This window comes from Ctenopharyngodon idella, chromosome 10 (genome assembly GCF_019924925.1).
Source record: "Ctenopharyngodon idella isolate HZGC_01 chromosome 10, HZGC01, whole genome shotgun sequence".
NCBI classification, from domain to species: Eukaryota; Metazoa; Chordata; class Actinopteri; order Cypriniformes; family Xenocyprididae; genus Ctenopharyngodon; species Ctenopharyngodon idella.
In genome coordinates this window covers 28399434-28421978 of record NC_067229.1, presented here as the reverse complement: position 1 = coordinate 28421978, position 22545 = coordinate 28399434, and the positions used below count along the sequence as shown (strand labels likewise).

Here is a 22545-nt window from a genome sequence, read left to right as displayed (position 1 = left end):
GCTCCACTCTGCCACGGACCCCTGACCCCACTCGATCCTGGGCTTATGTTTGAGAAGCCACGGATGACCCAAGACGACCGGATGAGTAGCAGATCTGGAAATGAAAAATGGCAACTGTTCCGTATGATTACCAGAAGTGATGACGGTTAAGGGCTGTGTGATGTGTGTGATGGTGGGTAGCTTCTGTCCGTTAAGGGCGATGACAGTTATGGCATGTTCCAGAGGGTGGACGGGTGTGTGCAGACGCGTGGCCAGATCGTAGTCCATGATGCTGCCCTCCGCCCCCGAGTCGACCAGAGCCTGGCAGGTGTGATGCCCCGATACCCACTGTAGTCTCACCGGGAGGAGTGTCGCAGACGAGGATTTATCCAAGGAAAGACCACCCGACAGTAACCTCGGTTCTGTCCCGCCCCTCCACAGTACAAGCACAGTCCCATCTCTCTCCGGTGTAATCTCTCCTCCCGGGAGAGCCGAGCTCTACCCACCTGCATGGGTTCAGGATCGAACGGGGGACCGACCGTGTTAACTCCGCTGGCACCGCTCTCCTCCATTTCTTCGAAGCGCGCTACGGGCCTCTTACGCGCCGCGCGTTCTTGCAAGCGAAGCGTCCACCCGCAGCGCGAGCTCAATGAGACCGTCGAGACTGGTGGGTAGATCCAGCTGGTAAATCTCCTGCTGAACACGGTCGGCCAACCCATGCAGGAACATATCCCACTGCGCCTCCTCGTTCCACTTGCATTCCGCTGCCAGGGTGCGTAATTTGATGGCGTAATCAGACACTGGTTGGATTCCCTGCCGCAGATCCGCGAGTTTGCGCGCGGCCTCCCGTCCCGCCACCGAACGGTCAAAGACCCGTCTCATCTCCTGCGACCGGGTGTGGAACGAGGAGCAGCACTGATGTTTGTTCTCCCACACCGCTGTTCCCCACAATGCTGCACGTTCCGTCAGAAGCGTCATGACCAACGCGACTTTAGATTCCTCCGAAGAAAACGTGTTAGGTTGCAAAGAGAAATAAATAGAGCACTTCGTTAGAAAGGCTCTACAAACATCTGGTTCTCCAGCATACCTCTCTGGTGCAGGAATACGCGGCTCTTTTTGACTGCTGACGTTGGCGGATGGGTGGGGAACAGACGGTGGAGCTGGCGCAGTGGGAGATGAAAGATGTTGAACCTGGGTAGATAACTCAGCCACCTGCGCCACCAATGCCTGAACGGCACGAGCTGTGGCCACCACTTGCTCGTCCTGATGATCCATCCATTGAGCACTCCTGCTCAAATACTCCTGAAGATCCAACGACCTTTCTGGATCCATAAGTGGTCAGTTCGTTCTGTCAGGGAATGAACACAGACAGAGGATCCAAGTGCAAGAATAACAATATTTATTGACAGGAAAACGCTGTACAATAACTTCACTCCAAGGGTCAGTTGAGGCAGAGGCTGTGCCGTGCAGAACGGTGGCGTGCAGAGTGGCGAGGCACCGGGTGGCGCAGGGCTACAGCGGGTATCAGAGAACAAGGATAATCCAACCCAGAAAACAGGGCACACGACGAAAGTCCAGAATCCAAAAACCAGGAAGAAACACACAGAGAACACGACACCGGGAACAGCCTGCAACGAACTGACAAAGACCACATAAAGACACGCACAATATATAACAACCACTAACAAGACACGGCTGGCAACAGATCGCAATCAGACCATAATGGGTGACGCCCACACAATCATTCACTCACACCCAAACACACACACACACAACAACACACAAGGGTGAGTAAGTGAATCCATGAACCGTGACAAAAGGTTGCATTCAGCCAACCAAAGGAAAACCTAATTTTTGGTGCATACTTTGGTTCCACTGATGCCAGAATTTGGTTAGTTTGGATGACATGAACGCTGTTTTCTGAAGTCAGGTGTGCACACGCAAACATACTCAAATCTGGTCTGGGGTACGGTTCATGGGGTATGGTTTGCTGCTGACAAGAATGAAAAAATAAAGATACAAAAACTTTTTCAGATTGAGATCCAGGTCATCCCAGTTCTTCAAAGTGGACAACAAAGCAGAGATGGGCACTCGAGTCGCATTTTAAAAGACTTAAGACTTGGACTCGACCTGAAATGACTTCAGACTTGACTCGACACGAAAGACTCGTGAATATTTTAAAAACAACTCAAGTCTTTTGCCCTTAACTACTGATATAATAAATAAAGAATTTGTGTTGTGTTTGAATGGTTTTATAATACCTGCGTCACAAATATTTCCCTACGTGTCGCGGTAGATCGGACTCTTGTCATAGAATTTGATCAACTCCGAAATGTCATAAGAGTCCCATGAAACATGAGGGGAGCCACCGTGCCTTATGTTCTTTCGTTTGGGTTTATTATCATGTCAGATCGGCTAGATGCACAGAATGCGGGAAAACAATTAAAGACACCGGAACGACAACATCAAATTTGATGAGACATCGCATCCACAAAGGTAGTCACATTAACTCAAACTGTGGTGAAGCTGCATGGCTAATTTGGATTGCCAGCCTGTTAAAATATGAACAAAAATAAAAATAAATAAAAATCTAGCCTTTAAACCTAACGTTTTATTAATCTTTAGTATATGCAGCTTTTCTCTTTCTTAATGTGTCCATAAGAGAGACATAGAAAGAGATGTTAATCCTTTTATTACTTAAAGCTCATATTTTAAGGTATCACAAACAGCATGTGTACAGTTTTCTATATTCCGAGGTTTGATATTTTCTGATAATGACTGTCGTCAATAACAACGAAGCTGTATAACACACTGCTGTATAACAAACCGACGAGCAAACATAGAGCACAATGGAGATATCAGAGAAGAATGTCTATGAAGTAAATGTATCTAATTAACAGAATAATAAACAAATTAAATATTCACGCCACACATTCTGTGTTTCTACCACCCAAGACATACAGTACAGAAGCATGAATGCTGCTGTGCAGCCTTTTTTTAAATTAAGAAAACATTAAATAAATTGCTTTCCTTATCATTCAAAATGAAGACTACTCTAACAGGCTATTTTTAAACATAAAATACTTAATAATATACTTGGTAGTAACAAAATATTTTAACAGCACTTACCTGAAGCGAATTAGAGTTTGTTTTGGGCAAAGGCTGTTGTTGTAAAGAGAGAGCAGAGAGGGAAATAGCTGAAATAACATAAATATCTATATTTAAATAGCTGCCAGTCACATTTTTAGTAATCCACCAATAGGAGCTCAAGAAAAGATGCAAAAAAAAAGAAAGAAAGCAACCAATAGCGTTGTTGAATAGACTGAGGTGTGGACTGCCACAAACCTGCCGCATATGACTACAGCAAGTTACATGTGTTTTTTCAAGTATGAACCAGATGTTAACCATAAGTTAACATATTCCATTGTGTGCCATAGCCAAGTCACATATGATCCTCAGTTGTGTACTTTCATATGGGCCATATGGCCAAATGGTGATCCAAAGGAAAATTCCCTCCAGTTCTAAAGCTATGGCAAAACATAAATGGTGAAAATTTGGCCCACATATGCTCAAACATGCCATATCTAGGCCAGATGTGATGGGTATCTTCCACATTTGGCCCAAAAGTTCTTGCTATCAGTATAGCTGCTGTGTGCGAGCTGATAAGCGAAACACGCAGAATGGATTAAGTGTGCAGTGGCAGAGACACGCAAGCTTGTCAATCACATCCCTTTTTCACAGACATCACTGGAAAGTTTGTTGTTCGGTCGGATATGGCAAATTGGCAATAGCAAGGAAAGTAAAACGCGGCGTGTATAACTATGTTAACTGATGGTAAAGAGAACGAGCGTGCACACTTCTGTTGCATGCTCTTGATTGCTGAACACATAATTTACAATAAAATAAATCGTATGTGCAAGTAAAAACTGTTACATGGCTATGTATAACTAGTGGTTCCCTACATTATTACAGGAAGGAGCTATAGCAATCAAAAGAAGTTTTCTGTGCGCAAACACCCGAAGCGCGCGCCCAGAAAGCTACCTCTCAGACAGCATGCGAATAACCTATAAATTAAAGAGTTAGTTCACCCAAAATAAAAATTCTGTCATTAATTACTCACCCTCATGTTGTTCCAAACCTGTAAGACTTTCGTTCATCTTCGGAACACAAATGAAGATCTTTTTGATGAAATCTGAGAGCTTCCTATCCCTCCATAGACAGCTATGCAATTGAAACTTTGATGCTTCAAAAAGTTCATAAAGAGATCATAAAACTAATCCATATGATTTAAGTGGTTTAGTTTAAATTTTCTGAAGTGACTCGATTGCTTTTTTTTTTTTTTTTTTGATGAACAGATTTAATTTAGGCTTTTATTCACATAAACATTGATCAGTGAACATAAGCAGAAGCGCAACCAAACATGAATGACGAGCGAGAACAAACCTCTTCTGGAAGCTCAAATATGCTGCATAACACACGAGAATGAACCTCATTGGTTCTTGCACTCATCAAGCAAACAAGCTTGAGCTTTCGTTTACCACAACTGATGTGTGAGCTGATGAATGTTTAAGCAAGGGAAGTAGAGGAAGTGTGCTAAAATAAAACCCTGCCCTTTATTCAATATTCCATTTCACTTGGAAATACTTCACAAAACTGAAGTAAAGTCGGTTGCAACTTCTGGTTCACATTTTAACAGGCATAATTAGGTGTGAAGCAAGTGCTAAAAATGAAAGTATTGTATCGGACTTGTTCTGGAGAAAGTGGTATCAGTGCATCCCTGCTTCTAAGCATTGGTGACAAAGGGCAATCTGGATGTGACAGTATTCATCATTCAGACTGTTACAAACCTCTTCAAAAGAAATTATATTGGGTTTTTTTTTTTGTTTTTTTTGCCATGATGCATTCTATAATATCTTAATAAACTTGTAAATGTATAAGACTAATTTATTATTAGAAAACAATGTTTTTAAACAATTTTACATAGATAATAAGAAAAATACTTACAGGTAACTAATTAACAGGTTATTGTAGTATTTTTACATTATTCTCCTTTCAAATTAAATCCAAGTGAAAAAGCCCAAAATGTCCTTCGGGAAAAAAAAAAAAATATTCAGAGGCAATAAATATAAAAAGTGTTCACAGTACATGGCCTCAAACAGAATTTTTTGAGAGTAGCCTACATAATTTAATGTTTGGCGCGGTCGATGATAGTGTTTCTCCCATTAAAATTAAAACATTTTTAAAATGTAGGTTATATAAGGCTGATTTAGCTATACTTCTGCGTCGGACCTAAGCCTATATTGTGCGCGCGTATCACGAACATGCGCGTGCGCGTGGGCGGAGAGAGTTTGACAGTCAAAACCTGAAGCTCGACACGCTCTCAAATGTCACTGAGAAGCAAGCCATGACTTAATGAAATACATTTAGCACTTATAGGCCTAGGCTTCACTTTTTTTTTCCTCAGAAAAACTGACGGTAAGTTTTATCTTATATTCCAATATTGATTAATGCTTTATTTAATGTTGTTACGATCTGACATTCACATTTCGTGCGAGCTCTCTCACACAGCAGTTTAATGATCATTGAAAAGAGAAACACTGTTCATAACGTTTAACAGTAACTTAGCACATTGAAGCCAAATTGTTTATTTTAAGGTTAAACGGGATTTCTATGCTGCGTAACATCAAGAGTGTCCTTTCGTATTCTACATTTATTAACACTATCCGTTAAAAATCTAATGACTAAACGGGGCTGCACTTTGTTCTAAAGGAAAGTGGTTTGGTTTAGTAGTAGAGGCAGGGAGCGGTACTTCCTTAAACGCTCTTGAACATTTGCGCACGAAGCCTCCGATGCTTTGCATGGAATGCATCTAAAATTTTAAAGAAATGAATGCTGCATCACAGGCTGACGTTAGTAATTGTATGGTGGACTTGACATTACAAAGTTGTAGCTTCAAACTAGTGCTCGACCACGAACTTTTTTTTTAATAGTCGATCTAGAGAGGAGGGTAACTGATGGTTGATATAATGTCAGTGTATATGTGATACAATTTAATACGCAAGTGAAACTCAAGACGAAGTATCTTAAGTTTAAACAATTGTTTCACACAATATTTACTCAGCATTCACGCGCGCGCGCACACACAAACACACATAAATTGTAACAACTGACAGGGCGGTTGATAATTTTTTTTAAATGGCATTAGACAGAATGAGCACTAAAATAGCGAAATAGGTAAAGGTCAGACAGTTATGACAAAAATAAACTCATATAATCCTGAAGGGGTTTATTTTTTTGATAATGACTTTATGACACTAAATAAGGCTGCTTATCAAATGAACACTATAGATAATTGGACATGAAATATTTCAGTAAAATTATTTTTTTTATGTAAAAAGAAACAGAACAGAGTGGCATGTAATAGCTTTTGTGGAACAATGGTCAATAGAGGGTATGCATGTGACGTCACCGTCGGCCGGAGTGACTGCGGTTACGCCCACTGAGTGGCGTAAAAAGACTGAGTGGCCATGCTGGTTTTCAGCCTGAATGCCGCGAAAACACACACACAAAAACATCTAAAACGGGAAAGAGCTTTGCGATTTACTATACAAATATAGATTTGACAAGAAATCTGAGGTATATTTTTACAGACTGCCAAAAGCTACAGAAAAGAGAAGCAAATGGATCACTGCAATTCACAGAAACAACTGGACTGCTGGCAGCGAAACGTGGATTTGCAGTTATCATTTTGTGTCAATGTTGAATTTTGAGGTAAAATCAAGCCCTGTATATTGTATTGTTATATGTTGTATTGACAACTCAATTAAATATTTACCATCTTATATTCTGCATAATTGAATGTTTATAAACACCGACAAAAAAAGTTTGAGGCCTAGACCTCAAACACATGGACTTAGACCTAACGTTACCTATATTGTATTTATAAAGCGTTCACAGGCAAATTTGCTTTATGTATTTCCCCGGCGTCAAAATCAGGCACATATAATTATACATTTAAATGTATGGAAATGTTACTGGGGTTTCCCTGGTAAAATTTGCATTCCTGGGGCTAAATATCATGTTATTTGGGGTCACTTCAACCCGCGGACATGAAAAACAACCCGCAGCAACAGTGTTAAAGAAGACCTAATTCCACGGGAAAACTGCGGACTTGGCAACACTGCCACTCAGTCCGGCTGAGGGGACGTATTCCGACAGGAAAGTGACGTCAATGCATACCCTCTATTAAACATTTTTGCGTCATTATACAAAAATACGTAGGCTGTACCTATACATATAATTTTAATAAGCCTAAGCGTTCATAGATGTATTATACATCTATACATAGACGAAAGATAGCACTGTATTTCATGTATGGAAAAAAAAGTTAATTGCTTCATCCCATTAAGCAAATTTACTAAGGTTTGTTTAATGTGCTTTGACATACTTACAATACATAACATCATAGAGACAAAACAGAGGCCACAGAAAACATCTGAAAGTCTTCAGTTGATCTCCAAAAGCTATTTTTTGCTTCCATTTCATTTCTATATCCTGTTTACACTATTGTTTACATTAGTATTATCTTTGTTGGTTACTGTTCTCCACTCAATTCTAAGCCAAGTGCTCTGTTTTATAGGTGCCCTGTGTTTACAGAGGGTCATGTGATCGGTTTATGTCATGAGTCATGTGTCATTTGCGTTCCCCTCACTCCACGCCAAATGCAAACAGGCTTTATGCTTCTGTGCTCGAATCCATGCCTCTCCCCAGTGATAAAGATCTATTGTTTCACTCCAGGCCGGGTGTGAGGCTGTAATGATGATGTGATAGTTTTAAAATATTAGGTTATTTTGCACATTGTAGGATTTGAGAAAATTTCAGCCCTGCTGATCCTGCCATCCTGTGATTTGGCTTGCAAATATCCTTATTTCTGGCAAACCCTTTGTTCCCTGTGTGAAAAACACGATTAGAAGCTTGAGACTACAGAGAACATCCCGTTTTTATATTGGCTGCCCTGGAAACTTTCCATTTATGTGTCAGTTTAACCAGTTGTGTGGTGAGAGATTTATAGATTGGCTTTTTTAAGTCTACCCATACATATAATGTACTGGCTTGTTCACCAGTCATTCCATATTAGTTATGCAATCAATGGGTCATGGGAGTTAGAATTAAGGGTCGGGAAATCTAAACTGGGAAAGCCATGTTGCGTTTTTGAAAGTGAGCTGCAGTTATTTTCTTATAAACCTTTTGGGAACAGTAATATCAACTACTGTTAAATCTCTGATTTTGATTTGAGAGTCATACTTAGATAACCAAAATCTTTTTTGGCTTGTTGTTGTGTAATGCAACATTTCTTTAGCTCTTTGGATCTTTAACAAGTCCATGCTCATTATGAAACTGGTTGTTTATGACCTTACAGCACCCGTAACAGCTTGTGATACATTCACTTATGTATAATGCTTTATACAACAAGCTGTGAGAACATTTATGCAATACTAATAAGGAAGCAGAGTTTTATAATTTCTTAAAAGTAGTGTTGCTATGTGGCTGCTAGGGTGTTCTGGGTGGTTCACTAACATAGTGGTCTGGGTAAAAAAAAATCACCAAGGTGCTAAGATGTTGGCTGGTTGCTATGGAGTTACTATGATATTTTAGGTGGTTGCTTTTTTCCTGCATGTTGGTTGCACCACATGACTGATTTGTTTTGAGGTTTTTAAAATATAAGCAATTAGTTTTGTTACATTAAATAATAATAATAATAATATATTTTTTTTTAATTTAAACAAGATTTTTTTTTCTTTATTATTTTATTAGGACAGATGGAACACCCTGGAATTTCAAATTGTATGCACCCTCAAAAATATTAAAATGAATTGTTTTTCCATCTGATAAAATCACTTTTATCATACTACTGAGGTTCTATAGCATTTTCAAAGCATGGTTCTGTATGGAACCTTATAAAAAGGGTTCTATTTAGCACCAAAAAGGGTTCTGCTACTGTTAAAAGCTGAAAACCCCTAATTTGGTACTGTTTAGAACCATTTTTCTTTAGAGTGTAGAGGATATGTATTCAAGTCACTGTGATCATGAACTGAATAAATTAATAAATCCTGACAGGTTTTTATGGTTGTTTTGATTCTGTTTGCATCTTTATATACAATATGTAGCAGATTGTCACTATGTATGTAGCCTAATATTTTCAAGAGAAAAGAGAGAAAACTCTAATGGCTACCTATATCAAAGTAAAATGAAGTTGGTCATTAAAGCTGGTTACTGTTGGTTATAAAGTACAAAGTATAATAAAGTTCTATTTTTATACTGTAACTTTGTGCCCTGTATATCTGATCATCTACAGCACTGACACAGATATGAGCAAATCAGCAAAGCCGTGAAAACAATAGCGCCTTAAGCAATATCCTCCTTGCCTTACTGGCCATGCCTCAATAATTAGGACTCTTACGTACATGGCTGCGGTTGTTTGCTTGTTTTGTGGGCAGGGCATTGAGGGACAGGCCGTCTTAAGAAAGATTTCATGATTAATTGCAAATCCGTCTTCTTTGATATTAGAGGCTACTGCGAGGAGCCAGTCAGTACAGAAAGAACTTTAAGCCACTTTCCCAACTAGTTGCTGTGTTGGTTTGTAGCAGTTAGTGTCGCTGAGGTATGTACAACTCATTTCTCATTTCTATTGCTGAATCGTGAACTGCCAAATATGGGGTCTAGAGTTCTATTGACGTCAAAGAAGGAGCTTTCAATGTAATATAATGACTATAGACTAATCAAAACCTGCAATGGTTGTATTGCAGCTGTGCAATGCTTTAACATGGGAACATTTTAGATGCTTTCTAACTAGGAACTCTTTCTCCTTACAGCGATTCCTCATTGACATGGGATATAGCACAGAAACACTTTTGTTTAGTGGTGCTGCCATCAGTTTATTAACAGGAAATAGGCTGTGTGCATCATCCGTTGGATTTGAATATCTTGCAGAGTCTGTTTCATAACATTCAGTGGTGTGTGGGCATGTGATCTGTAATTTCTGGAACGACTGAGCCTCACACAGTGCATTAGCTGAACTTAACATGTGTTTTGTGTGTGTGTATAAATAGCTTTAAGCTCTCACTTATTCCATTTCTCTTTCCATCCATCTTTGTTTACTTTCACTAGCACTCTGTTTCCTTTGCCTTAATGTCTTTCACTTTCAGTATCAGTCACTGACAGACCCCTGACACCTACTCATGTTCTATTTATTCTTCCTGTACTAGACACCAGGAGTCATTTTTGGCTGGATATGCAGTGACTCTAACCTCTAATGAACAAGTGGTTTACAAGGTAAGTAGAATGCTATACTGCCCAAAAAAACTGCACACTTTTTACTTTTAGCGGTACAACAGCTTGTCACTGGGGCAGTGCCATTAAAGGGACAACTTTACACTTTATCCACTCCTAAAAGGTGCATATTAACACCTTAAGAGTATTAATATGTACCCTTAAAGTATACTATGAACCTGCCCACCTGTTGTACCTCTAAACAATTTTTCTGAGAGTGTAAAAGGTTTGAAGTCTGAACACAAAATTGGCCAAATTGCTGAATACAGTGAAGCCTATGGTTGTATGTATCTCACAAAACCTGTCAATAACTTGTCTGGGTCGCATTTGCACCAAAATCAAAATTTATCAAAAATGCATTATAGTTATATGTTGCATAAAGAAAATGTAGCCATTTTTTAAAAAGATAACTAAAATTATAATTATAAATTATTACCTATGGTCTTTTTTAAAGTATCTATCTATCTATCTACCTAGCTGTCTGTCTGTCTGTCTGTCTGTCTGTCTATCTACTTATTTATCTATCTTCATGACAGTTAAGTACTTTTCCCCCACACTTTTGTGTGGAACTAGACTTGAACAAGTTTTTGTAACATTCCTCATATAGACAAACATCTTTATGTTCCCTGAGGCCATTGTCAGCTTTATTTGTATAGAGCGCTGCTGTATAAAGAGGAAAGGTGTTTAATTTTGCATGTTTTTTCCCTCCTTTGTTTCCTCCTTTCCTGTCAATAAGCAGAACTGCAACTTCTCTAAATTTTGTGAAATTAAATACCACATATGCTGCATCATGAAGGTATGGTTAGACCGAAACGTTTAAATTGTGTTTGGAGGAAACATGATTCTCGGATTCTAATGAGCTGCTTTAGAGTTGCATCTCTTGCATCAGCAGCTTTGAACTTTACCAAGAACAGGAACATCACATGACTTAATTTCCTGTTTGATATTGTGCACAGTGCTCACATCTAAAGCTACCTTTACATATTCTTATTTTAATAGTACAGTATTGTTATATTGATTTTCTCTTTTTTTTATGTGGCCTTTTTTATGATTGTAATTTTTGTGCATTTTGCATATTCACTTTAAATAATAGATGAGTTCAACGGCAGACGAGACCGGAGGTGGAAGACCTCAGAAAACTGGGGGCAAAGACCACAAAAAGGTGTGTGCATAATAGAACTACGTTTTATCTGTACTTATCAGGGAAAAATGTATTAATTAATTGCCAACATTTTTGCTTAACCCGAAATATTTTTTCTGTAGCACAATGTAGTGTTTGTGAGCTTTTTTGGGATTTAGTAGGATTTGGTTTTTCATATCCCACTCTGATTTGTCATACTCGTGGTCTGAAATGCTGTTTTCCTACTGACTGTTACATAACAGTGATCACACTATAGCCGTGTGCCATGCAATGTGTACCATGGACAGGAGGCTCATGATATAAGGGATATTAGGATATTAGCATAGTGGATATTTGCCAACAAAATGGCATGCTGGGTTTAGGGACAATGTTTGTCAATTCTGGGATAGAAATAGCTGGAACAAAAGAGGACAAAAATAATAGGACAGCAGAATGATGTGAAAAAAAAGACACACAAAACATGATACATTGTAATACTGATACATCTGATACATAGAGTGTTTAGGAACACATTCAGGTCACTTTTCACCCCCAAATCATACAATACAAATAAATACAAAAAAATAAATGTTATTATTTTCATATTAAGCACCTACTCGCCCACTTTCCCCACAATTACTGTAGTACCACAACATATCTCATTCTCATTTTTATAATGTGAAATATATAACAAATAGGTACAATATATAAATAGTATAAAAATATATTAAAATAATAAAGTAAAATGGTTTCTTAATACGATAAGTAATTATACTTCAATTGACTGAAAAATAAAGTATTAGTACGGTAGTGTTTATGATACAACCTTTTATTTATACTGATTTTAATTTAAAAAAATAATAATTTTGTCTGGACAGAATTATTTTCCGTAATGTGTTACTATACAATGTGCATTAATTTTTAAATACAAAATATAATTTACTATTTTCACCTGGGCATGTGCTTTGTGCATTTTTGTTATGTTTCCTGTCTTGTGTTCCCCTGTCTTATGTTTAGGACTCTTATTTTGAAGTGCATTCTTTTTCCTATTGTTTCTGCTGTTTGACTTCCTGTGATTATATCCTTTTTCCTTCGTTTCCATTGCTGCCTTGTGTGTTCCTATAGTTACCCTTGTTAGTTTCTTTAGTTACTCTTGTTAGTTACCATAGTAACTCATTACCCTCACCTGTTCCTTGTTAGCGTCTTGCATTCTTGTGTATAAATGCCCCCATGTTTCAGTCAATGTTTGTCAGTTGTTGTCTTTGCATGGTTTGTAGAGTTGTTCTGTTTGTGTTTGCGTTGTTTCTCCCTTGTATGGATTACCTTTTTGTTTCTTTAATAAATACTGTTTGCAATTGTGACAATTATGAGTCAGAATTAGTATTCAAAATTATGTTGAAAATAATTGAGTCTGTGAAAGACATTTTGTTGGTTCAGAGGGATACTAGTAAATGTAGTAAACATTTACTACTTGTAAATGTTTGATAGAACACTAGATTTTGCACTTTTTTTGCAGTTGCTGTCACAATACAAGGGCGTTGCGGTTTCACCATACTGTATTTTTTCCACAGTACTGTATATTTTTGTATTTATTAGTTCACATTGTGACATTCTACCAGTTTAAGTAAAAGTCTTCTTGTAAATGCATGACCAGTCCTCTAAAAGTGGCCATATACCTCAACTTCCTTGTCTTTAACTTCCTCCCATGTGTGCTGTTAGTACTGATAAGAGTGGCCTTTATCTCTGCACAGTGATGATTACTTTTCCTGTACGCGTCAGTATTTGAATGTTTCTTCTGCCCATGATCTGAGGCCTGTACTTCATTCATTTTTTTCAGCCCACAGCTGAAGCCTTGAGAGGAGCCATCCAGCTCGGCATTGGGTACACTGTCGGCAATCTGACCTCTAAACCAGACAGAGATGTTCTCATGCAAGACTTTTACGTTGTTGAGAGTGTCTTTCTCCCAAGGTACAGTATTAACGTCCGTGTACTGTGCTTCACACTTGACAGATGTAATGTGTGGTTGCCATTGACTCATTATTCAAACAAGATACAATGGCTCTGTTCCAAATGTCAACAGTTCTGTTGTATTTTGATATAAGCTTGTTTAATATTTTCTGCATGATTAATTAGCACAGCTGAATACCTACTGCAATTGGTCAGAAATTGGTCAATGCCTAAAAATGCTGTATAGGGTCACTAGGTTTTGAAATAGAGCTACACATTTTTTTAATAACACAGTTATGAATATTGTATCTTTTGTCTTTCAGCGAAGGCAGTAATCTGACCCCAGCTCACCATTACCCTGACTTTCGCTTTAAAAATTATGCTCCCTTGGCATTCCGTTACTTTAGGGAGCTCTTTGGGATTAAACCAGACGATTATCTGGTAAGACTAAGAAACCATAGGAAACTTACTAATACAATCATAACTGGTAACTATATTATTTACAGTCAAGAATCCTGAAATTGAGAGAGTAAGCAGGTCATTCTCAGGAAATAGTGCCATTTATACTGTAAAAATGTTTTATTTATTATTTCATTTAATTTTTTACTGCTGAAATTTCAAAAGATCATATTCTCCACAAAAAAGTGTTTTTAATTAAAGGGGCTATATTCAGAAACCCTTGTTATTAGCAACACTGGTAGCCGTTAAGTGAACTGCAGCCAGCAACTTATTTCATATATTTCATACATACATTCATACAACTGTTTTACAGCTGTAATATCCAATGATGCAAACTACTCAACAGTTTTATGAAAGTTCACCTTTTTTAATTGAAAATATGCTATTATTTACATGATTCATGTAATTCATAACTGAATGTGATGAGACAAGAAACGTTTTGCGTTTTTTTTTTTTTACATTTTAGACATACTACTAAGGGTGAATGTGCATGTGCAAAAAATATATTGTTTGTAAATAATAGTTTAAATTTATTAGGCCTACTTCATATATAGACCTGGAAATCTTACCATTCTTTTTTCTTTAATTTAATTTAATTTAATTTAATTCTTTAATTTAACCCCCCCTCCCCATGCAAAAACAACAACAACAACCACAACAACAACAACAAAAAACATTGGTTCCCCCAAAGTTTCATTACAAGCTGTTCACACATTGGTAATAAAAAAAAAATAAAATAAAATTCTTACATATAGCCCCTTTAAAATGTAATGGTCTAAAATTAATCAAATTAATGTTTTATTTAAAATTTTGCATTACACTAAAGAGTCAATATATCAAATAATGGGACAAAAAATAATAACTAATGCAAGTAAAGTTTAGCATCCTGTAAATTATGTCATTGCAAAGACATTGGGACACAAATGAGGCAATGTTATTTTAGTATTATTTATATATTATTCTAATATTTATTAATATATTCATATAATATATTTAGTTTTTTATATTTCTATTTAGCTTTAATATTTCAGTTTTAGTTTTAGTAATTTTAGTACTTCAATTTAAGCTTATTTAATTTAAGTTGCCATGGCAACATCTAATTTTCATTTAATTTTAAGTACTTTTTTCATCTAATATTTTTATTTTATTTCAGCTTAGTTATTGAAAATTATTTTTAATAGTTTTAGTTTTAGTGAACATTAACAACACAGAAATGACACCATTTGAAAATGACCCAAGTGCACATGTGTTTGTAGTTTCTGTAGAATCTGCATTATTAATGCCTCTTTTTTTTATCTGCAGTACTCTATTTGTAAAGAACCTCTAATTGAACTGTCGAACCCTGGAGCGAGTAGTTCCTGGTTTTACTTAACCAGTGATGATGAGTTCATTATAAAGACTGTGCAGCACAAAGAAGCTGAATTTCTGCAGAAGCTACTTCCAGGTTATTACATGGTGAGCCACACAATCTGCCACAGGAGTGACAATAATACAGGAAGAAACTGCCCTATACACTGCTGTCTTTTTAGTGATTCTTTTTAAATCGAAAATATTCCAGTTCCTCATATTTACAATTCATTTGTAAATATAAAAATGACTAATGCAGACTCAGATAATTATTTTACAGCACAATTTCACTGCAGTTTAATTTCATGGCCCTTTTCACTGTAGAAATACAGCACTACACTGCACATTAAAATGTTTAAAGGGTTAGTTCTCCCAAAAATGAAAATTCAGTCATTAATTAATCACAATCATGTCGTTCCACACCCGTAAGACCTTCATTCATCTTCAGAACACAAATTAAGATATTTTTGATATAATCCGATGGCTCAGCGAGGCCTGCATTGCCAGCAATATCATTTTCTTTTTCAATGCCCAGAAAAGTACTAAAAACATATTTAAAACAGTTCATGTGAGTACAGTGGTTCAACCTTAATATTATAAAGCAACGAGAATACTTTTTGTGTGGCAAAAAAACAAAATAACGACTTTATTCAACAATATCTAGTGATGGGCGATTTCAAAACACTGCTTCATGAAGCTTCAAAGCTTTACGAATCTTTTGTTTTGAATCAGTGGTTTACGTTATTTCAGTAAACGAGTCTTCGTTACGTCATAAGTGTTTCGAAATTTCAATGGTTCGTGTGATTTTGGCAGTTTGATTCACGCTTCGAACCACTGATTTGAAACAAAAGATTCGTAAAGCTTTCTGGGCATTGAAAAAGGAGATGATCTTGCTGGCAATGCAGGCCTCACTGAGCCATCAGATTTTATCAGAAATATCTTAATTTGTGTTCCGAAGATGAACGAAGGTCTTACGGGTGTGGAATGACATGAGGGTGATTACTTAATGACAGAATTTTCATTTTTGGGTGAACTAACCCTTTAAAATGTTAATAAATTATTTATAATACTACCTTCTGGCAATTTTACAGAAAGTATACAGTATTTTTCACAGCAATTCTTTTCTCTCTTGAAAAATGGATCTGTCCTTCTTGATTGCAGAATCTGAATCAGAACCCAAGGACCCTCTTACCAAAGTTTTACGGGCTGTACTGCATTCAGTGTGGTGGTGTTAATATCAGATTGGTGGTGATGAACAACATTCTGCCTCGCTCTTTGAAAATGCACTACAAATATGACTTAAAGGGCTCCACTTACAAACGCAGAGCATCACGGAAGGAGCGTGCCAAATCATCCCCGACCTTTAAAGATCTGGACTTCCAGGAGATGCACGAAGGTCTTTACTTTGATGCAGACACGTACAATGCCTTGATGAAGACTCTTCAGAGAGATTGTCGGGTGAGTCGTGTTGTTAAAAACTGCAGAACTCTTTAGCATTATAAGTGTTTTGTGGTTGTGATTTCCATTCATTTTCTTCCACAGGTGTTGGAAAGCTTTAAAATCATGGACTATAGTTTGCTGCTGGGAATCCATGTTCTGGATAGGAAGATGAGGGGGAGAGGCAACAGAGGAGACAGTAAGCGTCAGGGTGGGCAGAAGGTCCTGTACTCCACAGCCCGGGAGTCGATTCAAGGAGATGGCAAAGCTGCTGAGCCTCTTCCTGACGCCGATGATGACACGTGAGTGGTATTGCTCAGTTTTCAGAGTAAACAGAAATAAAAGATGCCGTAAGCAATTTAAGTTGTTTTGCAAACTTTCACCACACGCCCTTTCTCCAAAAATCTATCTTTCAAAGACATGTCGGCCTACCGTTCAAAAGTTTGGGGTCAGTACTTTTTTCAAAAAGAAATTAACACTTTCATTCAGCAAGGATGCATTAAATTGATAATAAATGCTGTTTTTTGTTGTTGTTTTTTTGTTTTGCTTTTTTACTTTATATTCATCAAAGAATCCTGAAAAAAATGCAGCACAGTTTCCACAAAAATATTAGGCAGTAATGGCTGCTGAAAATTCAGCTTTGCCATCACAGGTATAAATGACATTTTAAAATATATTAAAAAAAAAGAAAACAGTTATTTTAAATTGTAACAATATTTCAAAATATTACTGTCTTTACTGTATTTTTGATCAAATAAATGCAGCCTTGGTGATATATATGTAAGGGATAATCCACGGCTAGCTGTGCATTAAATGATTTTAATGCACAATGTTGGTGGAAAAGAACCACCTGATGTGAAGCATTTAATGCACAGCTAGCTGTGGATTATCCTGCTTATACCATGGTCATTTGACAAATTTAAAGCTGTTATTGATTTGACCGGAAGGGTAAAATTTATGGTTATTTTTGTCAGTTATGGCTCGTTAGAGCTCATTCTGCCCGCTTTGAATCAGACACAGAGATAAAGTAGTGCAAAAGATTACATTTTTTTTTGAATGAATGAATTATAGCATTTAATTCATTATCGACAGAGAGACAGAGAGAAAGAGAAAGGGGAAGCGATTTATACCTGTGTCTGTTCAGCATCTCTCTCTATTATCAGTGACGCCGTGAGTTTAATTGCTTCAAAACCAGTGATGTTATCCCCTCGTTGCTGAGAAATGTAATGTATGCGATTCGGTAGCGATGCTATTCTATTAATAAAGTCGCGGTGCAGCATTGATAAGTTTCTGTGCTCCTGAATGTTTCTGTGTGTGCGCAGCGCGATCTCCGAGTGGCGTCTGTGTGCTTCAATGAAAACAGCGCATTAATATAGAACAATGATTAAACTGACTTGGAACTACCTGTGCATTAAAAGGTTTTATTGCACACCTTTCAGCCAATCGAGTATTCAGACAGACCATGGTATAAATATATATATAAATAATCTTTTTTTTTTTTTTATGTCAGCTAATCTGAATACACAAAATGATTCATAGAAAAAGAGTGTTTCCTGGGACTCTGATTGACTAAAAGAAGGGGGGTAATAGGATGTCAAAAAATTTAAAATGCTTCCTCTGTTCTTTTCAAACATTTCCAATACATTTTATGACTGACATTGGATTAGTTTTGAAATAATCATCTGTTTTGTTTCTAGATTGGGTGGCATCCCTGCTAAACACAAAGAAGAGAAGTTGCTGATCTTTTTGGGGATTATTGATATCCTGCAGTCCTACAGGTATGAAACACCTTGTAAAAGTTATGCTAAGTTTATTACTCCTTTAGTTCCTGTGTTTCCTTTCTATGTTTAGTTCCTGTTCCCTTTGTTCCCATTATTAGTTTGTTTCTGTGGTTATTAACTGATTGTTTGATTATGTTCACCTCTTCTTCATTTAGTTTCCTTTGTTTGTATCTAGTATTTATACTCCCTCGCTGCGTCCGAAATCGAATACCTCCCTACTATATAGTATGCGAAAAACAGATATGCCAAAAGAGAAATATATCTGAATACGTAGTATTTGAAAAACAGTAGGCGAAACGTCCCCGGATGACCTACTACTTCCGCCGAGATTCTGAAGTGTGCATTCGATGGACACTTTATTATTCCATGAGGCCACAAGAGGGGATTTACGAATAGAAGTGAAGCGATCCAACTGAAGCTGGTAGGTCATGTGACAGTAACGACATAGCGGATGTAGTACGTCTTAATTTCATTCATACTACCAATATTCATACTATATAGAGCTTGCGAAGCAAATTCAAATTCAAATGAACTGTTGTACCTACTCAGATTGTACGCGATTTCAGACGCAGCGCCTGTGTTTCAGTTTCTCTTGGTCATTTCTTGTCATTTATTGTCATTGGTCATTTGTGTTTGTAAACAAAGTCTATATATTGTGGATTACCCTGCTGGTTTTCACATGTGTTTGCAGCCACAGGACTGTGACACACCTGACAAAAATATAAATACTTAATAATTACTGATACTGATACTCATAATTAAATGTTGAATACTGAATATTTCTATCTTATATATATAGATTTATAAAGAAGGTTGAGCACTCATGGAAGGCTCTTGTGCATGATGGTGTATGTATTTTTCCTTTTTTAAACTGAAATATTCTTTTCTTATATACTTCTATTTGAACATTATCATGATTTACAACTCTGCAACTTTGCATGCTAGGACACAGTATCTGTCCATAGACCTAATTTCTACGCTGACAGATTCCTGAAATTCATGGGTGGCACAGTATTTAAAAAGATTCACCGTAAGTTTAATGCTTCTTTTCTATTTACAATGGTATTCATTTTCAATGAATATTATCATTTGAAATGCTGTTTTACATCTCACATTTCTCCTTTCTTTTTCCACATTTTTACTTTTAGCTCTCCGTGGGGCGTCCTCGAGAAGGAAGAAAAACTCTATGCCGTCGTGTAGGTCGGCCTCACAGGAAGTTCTGTCGACTGTAAAAGAAGAGAGTCAAGAAGAGAGGAGGGCCCAAAGCCTCGAAAACCTTGATGATACAGGTGCTTCTTGTACAAGCCACCTCAGAAGAGTACTTTAGAATTACACCTTTAAAAATTCTTCATTTTTGCTTAAAGGAACAGTTCACCCAAAAAATGAAAATTCTGTTATTATTAACTGCATATCATTCCAAACCTGTATGATGCTATTTTTGGAGTGATATGAGGGTGAGTGGATCTCTCTCTGAAATGGATCTCTCTTTGTTGAAATGATAATATTTTATCCCTTGTGAAAAAGAAGTGCATGTATTGAATGTATAATTCAGATTTTAAAAGTATATTAAAAAAGTATATTTCATTAATACTATGTTATTGCTTACCAATAACATAGTATTAATGAAATACTGTAAAAGGCCAAGTGATCTTAAAGAGATCACTTTCATGACTTTTTATAAACACACTTAAGTACACTTTTAAAAAAGTACCCTTTGTAATAATGTCAAATTAATAGTTTTACTTTAAAGTACATTTTAAATCAATGGTCTGGTTTCACAGACAGGGCTTAGATTAAGCCGGAAGTAGGCCTTAGTTAAATTAGGACATTTGATTAGCTTTTAAAAAAATGTGCCTAAGAAAAAAACATTACTGGTGTGCATCTTGAGAAAAAACAATGGCACTGACATATTTTAAGATATGTCAGTGCAAGTTGCTTTTAGATAAGACAGCTCAAATAGACCTTTGTTCATCTTCTGAACACAAATTAAGATATTTTTTGATGAAATCTGAGAGGTTTTTTTTTATCTCCCATAGAAAGCAACGAAATTACCACATTCAAGGTCCAGAAAAGTAGTAAAGACATCGTTAAAATAGTCAACGTGACTACAGTGGTTCAACCTCAATGTTATGAAGCGACGAGAATACTTTTTGTGTGCAAAAACAAAACAAAAATAACGACTTTATTCAACAATTTCCTCTCTACCCCTTCATTTTCCTACACAGTTGATGCAGTTCAGCACTTCCGTGTTTCCGTCAAAACAGCAGCAAAGTACTTAGTTTGAACTGTAGTGTGTTTGTAATGAGGTGGGTGGTTGCAATGAGCGCACAATTAATGGAGTACAAAAAAACAAACTGTCTTTAAGCAAAATTCAACTAGGAGATATGCAGGAGAATAACTAGAAGTAAGGATACTCAACCACGTAGAATGCAAATGAGACTGAACAGTGAACAGAGGAAACTTAAATAAATAAGGGCTTAAATACACAAGGGAGGCTAATCAAAAGAAACAAGTGCACAACTTAATCAATAACCAAGGAAACTAACAAGTGGTAGGAAAATGAGAATAAAGGAAACAGGTCCCGGAACTAAAACTAAACCAAAACAAAACATACATATGACAGTGTTATTTAACATTACATTTAAAGTTCATTTTATTCATTTATTTTCAAATTGCAGCAAATGTGTAATTACAAATAAATACATTACTTATATGTCAATACATGACAATAGAAGTAATCATGAAAAAAATCTTTTTAAAATTATACTAAAGTTTACTTTAATTTTTACAAGGGATACCATTCAATTTAACATTTCTGACACATTCAAGATTCATAATTTTTTTTCTAATGCTACTTCTTTTTAACAGATACACAATCCTCTCAGAAACCTGATGTTATTCCAAGCTCCACAATGCTCAATCCAGCTATTTCAGTGGCCACTTTGTCTTCTGCTTCCTCTATAGATGATGTGAAAACTGAACTGCAAACAGAAAACAGGTGTTTACCTAACACACACATACATAGACACACATACATACAAACACACACACACACACACACATTTTATGGGGACTTTTCATAGACATAATTATTTTTATACTGTACAAACAGTATATTGTATCCCCTAAACCGACCCATCACAGGAAACTTTCTGCATTTTTACATTTTCAAAAAAAATTATGTATGATTTATGTTGTTTTTCTCGTGGGAACCAAAAAAAATTCACCACAAGGTCAAAAACTACGGTATTACTAACCTTGTGGGCAGGGCTTGACATTAACTTTTTTGCTCACCAGCCACTGTGGTTAGTGGTGTTCCAAAATAACTAACCACTCAGCATTTTCACTGGCCACAATTTTGACATTGATACCATGGGGAAAACTCCCATATAGATATTTTTAATATTATCTCATAATTTGGCAGCAGGTATATTAGGCTGCTGTCACTTTAAGATCTGACACACGGATCCACTATACTGTTTCACATTTGTTTTCTTTCTCAACTGTTTACGTTCACTTATTGTTTGCTCTTATTTTACGTTCACTTACATTTTGTTGACTTGTGTACTTACATTATCCCAGATGTTTCCAAGAATGTTTAAATCCAGAGAAATAAGCAATTTTAACCAGGACACAGACCGTGTCTGTGCGTCGCTTATCAGTGACGTCATACGTGCGTTACCCTTGATTTCTGGTTTTATTTTGTAGAAACCATGGAAACGTCAAAGATGCTTTAATATATTACATGTCTTATTAGACAAGGGAACAACTGTTTGGTTACATTTATAGACAGAAAACTAATTATTGTTATATAGCTCAACACGTTTAGTCTTATTGTTTGAATCTTGTTTTCTTGATTTTCCGTGACTGCATGTTTTTACCATGCCTCAGAGAAAAACACTATTTTGTCAAGTGGCTAACATAGCATAATCTGATGCAGCTTTATTTTTAGTAACAGTAATACAACATTTTCTCCGTCATACAATATGATTTAAATTAATTGCATGCCATTTATCAACACAAGCCATCCAGCATTTATTAATATGATATTCTAATATCGCTCTAGCTTACTGCTGTGTGCAACAAGTGTATCATAGCAGCCGCCGAGTGAACGCACAAAGTAACGTTATAACATCATTTTCAACA

At 36.6% G+C, this 22545-nt stretch overlaps 1 protein-coding gene across 5 annotated transcripts in view; it reads left to right on the top strand.

The window, feature by feature from the left end:
* Nucleotides 1-22545, top strand: part of pip5k1ba (phosphatidylinositol-4-phosphate 5-kinase, type I, beta a) — a 31103-nt gene that overhangs the window by 5741 nt on the left and 2817 nt on the right. For 3 of the 5 annotated variants that reach the window (XM_051909968.1, XM_051909969.1, XM_051909965.1), the window contains exons 1-13: nt 5297-5454; nt 10245-10311; nt 11402-11470; nt 13266-13396; nt 13699-13816; nt 15137-15289; nt 16343-16639; nt 16724-16920; nt 18316-18396; nt 19199-19247; nt 19345-19429; nt 19548-19688; nt 21268-21397. In XM_051909968.1, the coding sequence (XP_051765928.1) occupies nt 11402-11470; nt 13266-13396; nt 13699-13816; nt 15137-15289; nt 16343-16639; nt 16724-16920; nt 18316-18396; nt 19199-19247; nt 19345-19429; nt 19548-19688; nt 21268-21397 (1451 nt within the window). In that variant the 5' untranslated portion in view covers nt 5297-5454; nt 10245-10311. Of the gene's footprint in view, nt 1-5296; nt 5455-9546; nt 9641-10244; nt 10312-11401; nt 11471-13265; nt 13397-13698; nt 13817-15136; nt 15290-16342; nt 16640-16723; nt 16921-18315; nt 18397-19198; nt 19248-19344; nt 19430-19547; nt 19689-21267; nt 21398-22545 lie in introns of those variants that run through there. The other 2 variants (XM_051909966.1, XM_051909967.1) reach the window with 2 other exon arrangements.